The sequence below is a fragment of the Vespula vulgaris genome, chromosome 10, assembly GCF_905475345.1.
Source record: "Vespula vulgaris chromosome 10, iyVesVulg1.1, whole genome shotgun sequence".
Lineage (NCBI taxonomy): Eukaryota > Metazoa > Arthropoda > Insecta > Hymenoptera > Vespidae > Vespula > Vespula vulgaris.
In genome coordinates, this window is record NC_066595.1 from 781,048 (window position 1) to 791,734 (window position 10,687).

General features: G+C 37.9%; 1 protein-coding gene across 1 annotated transcript; it reads left to right on the plus strand.

Moving 5' to 3' along the window:
- The first annotated feature begins 503 nt into the window (after window positions 1-503).
- Window positions 504-2,673, plus strand: LOC127067070 (uncharacterized). Its single transcript, XM_051001583.1, has 3 exons — window positions 504-604; window positions 1,911-2,130; window positions 2,455-2,673. The coding sequence occupies exons 1-3, from the start codon at window positions 504-506 to the stop codon at window positions 2,671-2,673; spliced, it is 540 nt and encodes a 179-aa protein (XP_050857540.1).
- Window positions 2,674-10,687: the final 8,014 nt, after the last annotated feature.

A 10,687-nucleotide genomic window follows, 5' to 3' on the forward strand; every position in this document is an offset into this window, starting at 1 on the left:
AGCATATTTGGCGACAACCGCTTCTTATCGTCGTCTTTGAAATTCTCTCTGTCAGTTTTTCAGTGGCGCGACAAAACAGAATTAGTGAGCATTGGTGGAATCGGAAGGATTACTTGAAAACGACGCGAGAATTCTGATCGTGTCGCATTCCGGCCGACCAATTATGCTCTCTCTCTCTCTCTCTCTTTCTCTATAGCCCCATCTTCATCCCCTGAAGATGTACGTACTTTTGATGTACGTACCTTGCGATCCGAGATACGAATGTGTTCTATAATCTTTTAAAAAATAAAAAATCTCTCTCTTTCAACGACTACTTTTTTGTTTTTTTTGTTGTGTGTGTGTTTTTTTTAATAAAGAAAAATCAAAATACTTAATATTTATTCTTAATTCTGTCCTATCGGAAATATTTGCCAAAACGTATATAATACATAGGCGTATATACTGTGCACCTACTTTAGTTTTAAGAATAAAAGTAAGAAGAAATAGAATACGAATAAAATGAAATGAACAACACTCTTATCTCTGGTCTAACCAACGAATCTACGTGCAATTATCACCCCATGCTCAAAGATTTTAGAGTATCGACCGAACGGGACTCGATTAGGTACTTGCTAATCGGCTGCTCTAATACACCATAGAAGAATGCTACTTCGCTGGGTCAAATTTTGCATCGATATGAATGTTCATTCTACAATGACGTATTGAAGATATGGATTAGTGAAACTTTTTATTAACGGAATAGATTTATTGGAAATGAGATCGAAACTCGTAAAAGAGAGAAAAAGAAAAAGGACAAGAAAAAAAAGAAGAACAATAGAAGAGATTAGAAGAAACATCGATTCGCACGAGACAACGATGTTTTTCTCGCGAAGCGTAAAATTTTGTAGCTACTCGAAAGAGGATCGATAGGATAGAATAGACAGATAGACGATAGTTAAAGATGAAAGAAGGATATTAATGAAAGATATTAATGGGACAAATTTACGGAGCGTCACATTGAGAATTATGTAGAGTGAAAATTTTCCTAAGCGTCGCGACGTCGCGATCCATAATAATTAGTACTCTTAGCGATGCCACGGCCCCCATTTGTTTAACGTTTCTGGTAATACAGTTACGGTCTGGTAATATACGGAAAACGGTTCCTTACAAACTTGCACCGAGAAATCGTTCAGTTCGTTCTCTAATTTCATCGTTGAAGGTTACAGATGTTTAGATCTCCTCGCGTATATCGAAGATGTTACGTTCTTTGATAAACTCGACTCTTCTTATTCGTTTCTCGCATGAATGAATCTACTTGTATCAATCGAGACCAATGTGGTTCGTAAATTTTCGATAAATCGATCGACTTTTTACGAAGCTCGCACGTTTCGCGATAGAAAAATATCTAATCGTAATCGAAGGAAACTTGTATCGATACATTTAGGTGAGCGAATCGTTTTTTTCCGTGTCTTTTTTCTCTCTACTCGTTTTCTTTTTTTCTCTTTTCTAAATTCCTCAATATATCGATCGGTATACTATACGGTCAATTTATCGGCAATAGAATGCAGACTGGTCCGTTTCTTCGATTTCTCACGATTTTCGTTTACCTCCATCGTGCGTCGACGAGAGAGACGAACGTGGAATCGATCACAACGACGATAGACTTCGAGCCAGCTACGGAGACACCTGATATTCAAAAAGGCACGGCCGTTCAATCGTACAGGTAGTTAGATACGTTCAAAAATCTTCTTCTTTGTTTTTCTTTCTTCTTCTTTTTTACAAATTCGAAAGAAAATCATCGTACACACGCACGTTCTTTCTCTTGGAACGAACGATAATTTTCACGGTAAGAAAAGAAAGAAAGAAGAAGCGAAAAGAAAAGAAAAGAAAAAAATGTCGATTCAACGACGTAATCCTCTCGTTTCGAGTAGACGATCGAGATACTATCGGCGTGGTTATAATAAGAAACCAGAGGACGATGTCCCGGACTACATGGACGATCACGATGATCACGACGATCACCATGATCACGACGAGGAGGACGATCATGGTGATATGAAAGCGATAAGTCAACCGAAAGTCGATTATTGGGCCGGTTATTATGATTTTCTTATAAACGAGGGAAGCTACAAGTTTTGGGCCGTTTTTCAAGTAAGTGATATTTATATTTGCTATTTAATTTATGTATAAATATATATGTGTGTATGTGTGAGTCGTTTATTTTGAAAGTGATCTAAGTACATTTTTCAAAAAAAATCACTTTATAGTACTTACAATTTTCCGTGATTTTATTTTATTTATTTTTTTTTACACTTAAAAAAAATGGACTTAGATCACTTTCGAAATAAATTGCTCATATACATAAATTATATTTATATTTGTTTTTTAATTTATGTATATGTATATAAAAAATATACATACACACATATTTCGCCTTTACAGACGAAATAAACATTAGATCAATCATATTTTCAGCTAGCCACCGCGGCTCTGTTAATTTACAGTGGATTTGCCGCGTTATATTACGCTAAAGTGAACCCACCGACGACCGACGAAGATTACGACGATATATTCCGTCGAAGACGAAGGAAACGTTATGCCCTTTCACCTTCTGCTCTGGACAGACCCTTTTCCGGATTAGACGACGTTACCTTTCAAAGGATACTCGATGCTATCGCGAGAGAAATCCATTGATATAGCCTAAATATATTCAAAATTTTACGAATTCGATAATTATTAGCTCAAGATCTAAGAATCAACTAAACTCACTTTACCCGTGATCGTCACGATTATAATATAATCATGATCACCTTTGTACATAATAACGTCACAATTTAGATATATCTACTTATATATATGCGTGTACTAATACGTAAAATATTGTGATTAAATAGACGACTAATTTTTAATACTTTCTATTATGATATTCAAGACACTATTAATTATAGATTAAAAAAGAAAATGGAAGAGAAAAGAAAAGAAAGAAAAAAAAAAGGGAGACATTTCTTGTGGCAATATAATCGATCGAGTATAACGATACGATACCCTTGAAAAAGGGTAGTCGAAATCGAAGAGGAAATATGAAGAGCTCACGAATAGTCGACATCAAAAGGCCGCTCGATTTCGATAACAAGCGGAGTGTCAAGCTGCGTACGAGCGATCTCGTTCGGGCTTTTCGTGGTTAGTGGCCGCGAAATGTATTCGAGGAGAGGGATCAAAACGTAATAAAAATCCCCCGAAAAAATGTCGATCGATAAATCAAGCGTGGCGGTGATGGCGGCGGTGAAGGTGGTTGGGGTGCCGGCTAAACAGAAATGCGCGCTCGAGACATATGCGCACGATATGCCAGAACGAGGCACAGCACAGAGGCAAATTTTCTTGTCGAACGGCGCAACGTAACGAGGGACCCTCGAGCGCCCTTCAGAGAGAAACAGAGAGAGAGAGAGAGAGAGAGAGAGAGAGAGAGAGAGGCAGGACCGTATCGATGATCCATCTCGATTATTTTACACGAATAATTTACATTTCCTTTAATTTTACATACTTTAAAAATCTTTTATCGAATCGAGCTAACAGTTTCACTTTTCTTCTTAATCACTGTTCTCTCTCGTAACGAACCATCGAACGTTATCAGGTTTAAATTCTAACAGGATTATAATTCCACGTTCCGGAAATCTCTATCGTCGAATTTTTCAGACGCACGAGAATGGATCTGCGTAACGCTGTCTAGATCGTAATTGAATCTAGATCGATTTGAAAGATCTTCGAATTATTTTCTTACCTTCTCTCGAAGTGTCTACTACAGGGCGTACGGCCCTGTAAAAATCACCTACAGCGCGGTACAGATGCATTCCGCCACGTAGCCGAGCTGCGAGGGGTTCCTCGAGCAAAAGTATCGGCGATCTTCTGCGTCGCGGACGACGACGACAACGAAGACGACGAAGACGACGACGACGACGACGACAACGACGTGGACAAGCCCAGAAGCGACGAAGAAGCTACGCGACAGAGAAAGAGAGAAAGAGAGAAAGATAGAGAGAGCAAGAGAGAGAGAGAGAGAGAAGGGGTAGGACCAAGTTGGCAGGGTATGGTAGGAGGGTAGGCTTTTTTTTAAATTTTTCAGATAAATCTCCGAGGATGAAGGGAAACGTTAAGGAGACTAAGGAAGGGAGTCGAGAAAGGGCTCTCTCTCTCTCTCTCTCTCTCTTTCTCTCTCTCTCTCTTTCTCTCTCTCGCGTTCGCCCGAAATCCAGACTGCCAACGATAAAAACTGTAATTTACGACGGCAGTATTCGCGAGCAACGTCGTTCGATAATTTTCGCGTCTTCGTACGGCGCTTACGAAACTTTTACTGAATAACAATCATCGGGAAATAAAAGGGACAGATAGATCGACGGATAGATAAATGTAATATATAGATAAAGAAAGAGAAGAGAGAGCATCTCGAAATCGTATTTTTTCGGATTCAAATTTCAAATCTGATATTTTCTTTTCTTTTACTTAATTAAGATCGAGAGAAATGCTTTCATATTTAAGAATATTTGGCAAGGTAATATAAAGCAAATGTTTGATTCCAAGAAAAAAAAAAAAAAATAATAAAAGAATGAAAAAAAAGAAGAAGAAAAAGAGGAAGGAAGAAAGAGAAAAGAAAAGAAATTATTTTCTACGAAGTCAATCGACGTCGAAGGTAGACAGGCCGAGGTTCTTAGCCCGAAGCGTATAAAAGGTAACGCAAGAAGAGAAGTTAATTTTTCGGCACAATGTCGAGCATCGATCGATAATTCTTGCCTCGGTCGACGTTTACATACGTATGTGTATATATATATATATATATATATATATATATATATATATATATATATATATGTAGATATATGTGGATAAGCTTGTGCCGCATTTTTATAAGCGTATACGTATATAATATAAAAATAACAACGGCAATGATAATAATGACGGTGCGAGACAAGAAGGAGGCGGGTAGCCCCGTCCAAGAGAACCCGTTCGAAAGGGAACGTACATACATATATGAGGGAGAGGCAAAGAATTCATTATGACGGCTGTTATCTATCAGAAACTTTATCTCGATACACCGTGTATACTAACGTCGGCATGTAGAATCGTCGATAAAGACGTTATTTACGATGTAAGTAAAAAGTATGCCTGACTTCCTTTTTTTGATTCCCTTTTATCGTTGTTATAAAATATAGGAAAATATGAATCAAGTGAACTTTCCCCTTTAACCCATAGACTACTAAAGAGGAGATCACATCGTGTATCTGTATTGCATCTATATATATATATATATATATATGTGTGTGTGTGTTTCGTCTTTCTCATTTACTATTAAAATTAAAAAGATTTCCAATTATGTGTAGGGTATATCCACGTATGGGTATATCTCGAATATACCTTTTTAAATTTAAAAAGGTCGAAGAGAAACTAAGGGAAAGACACGTGAATTCATTTCTTTCGTGTAAGTCCAAACGAAAATCGGCATGACGTCGACTTGGAATGAAAAAGGGAGCGAAGGGGAATGGGCTGGGAGGTGGGCAACGAAAAGGAGGTTCGTATGGTTGCAAGAGACTATAAAAAGGTATCCATGCGGGACGCACGAATCGATTATCCGGTAAAAGCAGTCTCCCTCTTTTGCCGCTCGTATCCCTACTGTATGATTTATCAATTAATTTCGATACGTTCGAAACCATGTGCATTTAATATACTACCAAGAGAGAGAAAGAGAAAGAGAGAGAGAGAGAGAGAGAGAGAGAGAGAGAGAGAGAGGGAGAAAGAGACTTTTTCAAAGGATTTTCTAACTTGTGTGGTCACTTGACAACATCGCGTGTAAATAATTTCCATGAGTTTGATTTATGGGAACACGTGCCGATAAAAAAGAAAAAAAGTAATAAAAATACATATGAATAAAAAATATATATATATATATACGTATGAACAAAAAAAATAAAAAAGTATATATACGTATACATATACATGTAACATATATAAAAAATACCTATAGGTATCGTTTATTTATTTACTAACAAAAAAAACGTGCATTCTATAACTCGAAAGGGAACATCGCTAACGAAGTAAATACACTAATATAAAAATTCCAACTACTACTTCTTCTTCCTCTTCTTTAACGCAATTCCGAGCGAACGATGCATCTTCTTTTCGCTGCTATCACCCTTGCAAAGAGAAGTCGGAACCGAACTGCGAGCAGCCTCCTTTTCCGATAATATGAGACAACTTTTTCCTCGTTGCAGTCGGCGATGTAAAAGAGAAAGAAAGATGAAAAGAGAGAAAGAGAAAAATAAAAAAGAGAGAGAAAGAAAGAAAGAAAGAAAGAAAGAGAGAGAAGAAGTATCTAAGAAGCGCGGAAAAGAATCGAGCGGTTAAACAACGAAAGCGAAATGCCAAGACGAGGAACCGGAGTCGTCGAGGGTTGCGAAAGAAGGATGCAACGACTGAGAAAGAGGAGAGAAGAGAAGAGAAGGAGGGTGAAGGGGGAAGAGGGAAGCGACCCAACGTTATGACGCGAAAAACGGACAGAATGCAAGCTGGAATTCGACGGTTGCGTTCCAGCGACGTTACTCGCTACAAGTCGGAACGTTTAGAGAACTTTGTAAATAAACGAGCGTTTGCACCGACTGGAAAATAAAAGAGGGGCAGGATAAGGTAGGAAGGTTGGATGGAAGAGGAGAGCGAAGCGAGAAAGACGAGGAAAAAGAGGAGGTAACAGGGCTAAGACAAAGTTGTGAGGGACTGAAGGATGAGAAGAGGATTACTCGAGTGGATGAACGTTTCTCTTCGAGTACACTCGACAAAATGTGTACGTGCGTACATACGTGTACGTGATTGTAAGCACGAGACGACTAAGAATGTGTACAAATCACATTAGGAATAGAAGGAAAAAGTATAGAGAATATTTTTCAAAATCGATCTTGAAATAACGAGAGAGCGTTCGCTCGCGCCTGAAGATAGGCAACCCTTTTTACGTTCGATTATTGACACTGCAAAGGTATGTACTTATATATACGATAAATAATCGTTTATGATTTATGAAATAGGAGGAAAGATAAGAGTACTATTAATTCGAATACTATTTAATCGCAAATACTATAAAGAGGGTTTATTCTTTGTTTATGATAATTTTTTTTTTTTCTTATATTAACGTAGAGTATATCGTTTTTATCAGGGTCGAGAACAAGGTGAACGTTTTGTACGATAAGGATTTTGTTATCGTACTTTTTCAAAAGAAGATAAACATCCCGAGTATACTTGCTCGAGGTATATCGTAGTAATATTTACGTTAAAACGTACGATCTTCCTGCGGTATGATGTTAGAGAGAAAAAGAGAGAAAAAAGATTCAAGGTCTAGCGGGAGAGAAATCAAGGTTGTACGATGAGAAATAACATTAAGCACGTAAAAAGCAGGTACACGCAAACTCGTCGTAATAGAATTCATGCGTGTAAACGGCGTGCTATTTTACAGGCAACAGCTGCCATTCGGAAGCGCGCGTTCGCTACGCTTTACGTCGGTCGCGTGTAGGTTGGACTCTTGTAATAGGAAATAAACTATTATACGCGATAGAACCCGACGAAAAGTGGAAAATTGTCGTGCCTCGGTGAAATGATTATTGTTAACGATCCACGTGGAGCCGCGAGGAAATAATATTGCTAACAATTCGGTAGACAATTTTTTTTCTTATTTTCTTTCGATTAATTTAATAAAAGAAAGATTTAAGGAGTAGCAAGAGAAAATATAAACTTAATTTGGAAATAGAATTTCATCGCTCAGTAAGAAAAGGATTGGTAGAACGTCGATGCCCTTTAATCTCGATCGAAGAGAAAGAGAGAGAAAAAGAAAAAGAAAAAGGAGAAGAAGAGAAGAAGGAAAAGAAAGAGAAAAAGAGAAAGGAAAGAGGAGGGCCATTTACGTGGATTTAATCGGAGGAAAAAGTGTAATATCCTAAATGACGATCTTAATGGTTCGAACGCGAGAGGCGTGTTGCTTATTCTCAAGCTCGCTCGCGCGCATACGCTCGCGATCCAGTGTGGGAAAGCGAAGTTGTGAATCGAGTCCCATTCGTGTTGGATTCTCAAGCGTCGCTTTGTTGTTTTGCTTTGCCACTCGTAGGTCCCTCGGCTATTTACCTCGGTGGCTGGGAGGCTATGCCTTACCTATGCGAGCCACCACTGCTGTCGTCTGCCAGCCCTTGTGTTACTGCTGCTAGCCTTGCCTGCCTGCCTGCCTGCTTGCTTGCTTGCTTGCTTGCTTGTCTACCTACCTACCTACCTACCTACCTACCTACCTACCTACCCACCTACCTACCTACCTTCTTGGTTGCTTCTTTACCTGACCATGAATTTGCACCTGAACGCGCAAAGCGGAAAGATGTCGCGAGTTAGTTAGACCCATGGGGTTCCAAATCTGATTCTACGTTTGTGATCTGATGTTCTTTCTTCTGGAAATATTATATGAAATTAATGAGCATGGTTAATAAGTAGATTTTTTTTCTTCTCCTTTTTCTTCTTCTTTTTTTTTTATTATGCCGCTATCTGATTATGCTATTATTTTTAACTATGTGTGTATACTATATGGATATCATCGTGATACGAATATATATAAATATGTGTATGTATATATGTATATATATATAAAACGAAAATGCGGGCTGTGAACTCAATTGCTTATCATTGCTATACGTAGATTTTACTTTGCTTTCTACAAACGCGGATAGCAGTACTCTAAAAGCGAAATAATCGTGCCAAGTTCCATTTCAAAGAGTCGACCTCAGAAGCGTTGCAGTCTACTTCGGATGTGGAAACCGTTCGAAATATTTTATTCCTGAAGAATTCCGAGAGATAAAGAACTATAAAAATTGAGATCTGCGATTATGTTAACTAGAAAATCGTTTCTAGATATACGTCATCTTAATTTGATGGAAAATTAGAGTCATTGGTACTAGCAATTAGGTCATTAAAATACATCGTCGGTAATTCTCTCGATGTCCATCGTGAGAAATCTCCCGAGGATTGAATTTACTACCGTTAGTGAGAACAACAACAAAGGGAAGTGCAACGGTTGTTGCTGTTCTTCCTCGTGATCTTCGCGTGAAAGGGTGTTAGCCGAATAATGAATAACATTAGCGAGACGCGAAATATGTAAATGGCAAGTTAATGGTGAATTACGCGAAAAAGGTATTCATAAACTAATAATAGGATTAGAGATAGATAAGTTAGAAGAGAAGGACGAGGGATAGAACACGGTGACCTACTCGCCGAATAGGATAGATGTAACTCATTTGATGTGGCTACACGTGAGAACGAATATGATGTATCGCGTGAATATTCATAACGCTTAAACGAGATCCAAGGTAAACAAGGAATAATCTTATTTTCCTTCGTAGACGCGTAAATTTGAAATTCTTGACGCATGAAAAATGTGACGCTTGAGTAAGCGAGGGCGATTATAGATAATGTAGATATATAGAACTTATAATGTAGATATATAGGACTTTCTGTGCTTATGGATTTTTTCTTTCTCAACGTTGATGTCTCTTACGAGAGAGTACCGCGCATCGAAGTCTCCGTTTAACGCACGTTCTCTTTTGCGTTCGCATTAAATATATATATATATATATATATATATATATATATATATATATATATCAGGAAAAATTTTTCCAATCAATCTTTATATACCTACCTATTTCTTTTCCCAATAGTTCCACGTTCCAAACTAAATGACTTCGTTATAGTATCGTAATACAATTCCGTTAAAAGTTGAACGAGCCAATGGTCGTACTTAAACTAGCCTGCGATCGTTCCGGTCGACCTTGTTTTTATTCGAAAACGTAATTTCTACGAGTAGCAAGTGCTGTTAATAGAACGATAGATACGCGCTAACACTTTTTATTGGAATATAATTATACTCTGTGATTTACAGAAGTATTTTTTTTTGAGACAAATTGATCAAAATTTACGATCAACGAGGATCTTTATTTCCGAATCGAAATTTTTTTAAGATTATTATCGTTGACAAGATATCATATTCACCAACTAAATATTTCTATCGAATGTCGCAACGAGATTAACGCAAAGGTTAATGCGATTTTAATGAATAATCCTTGCTTTCTGTCGTAGAAATAATCACATTGTTTATTTTTCAATAACTACGAAATTATCTCGGATCACGAACGATAGATCGACCGAAGTTTTCTTACGCAAGCGTTACGATTGATCGACGATCGAAGGGAAATCTCCCACGCTGATCTATCGACGGGTGGTCTTCGAAAAAGAAAAAGTAAATGTGGTCGAAGACGAATAATAAAATAAGAAGTAGGACGAAAAAAATATTTAAAAAAAAAACCCGTCGGAATTTGATGAAAACATCATTTTGAAAGAAATCATAAAAAGAATTTACGAATATTCGTTCGATTCGATTAACGCAACGACATTGTCACTTCCGCTAGATTTCCGACCGAAGATCTTGAAATTTGGATTGGCGCGACAGACTAGAAAAAAGTAGAAGAGAAAAAATGGCGGCAGTAGAAGTCGACTGCAGCAACTGCAACAGCAACAGCAACAGCAACAGCAAAAGCAACAGAAGGAGTAGGAGCGTCAGAAAGAGGCGGCAGAGGCGGCTACAAACGGCGGTGTTAGCCGAACGGAAAGAACGAAGATAAAGAACGGCGATGCGTGAAGATCT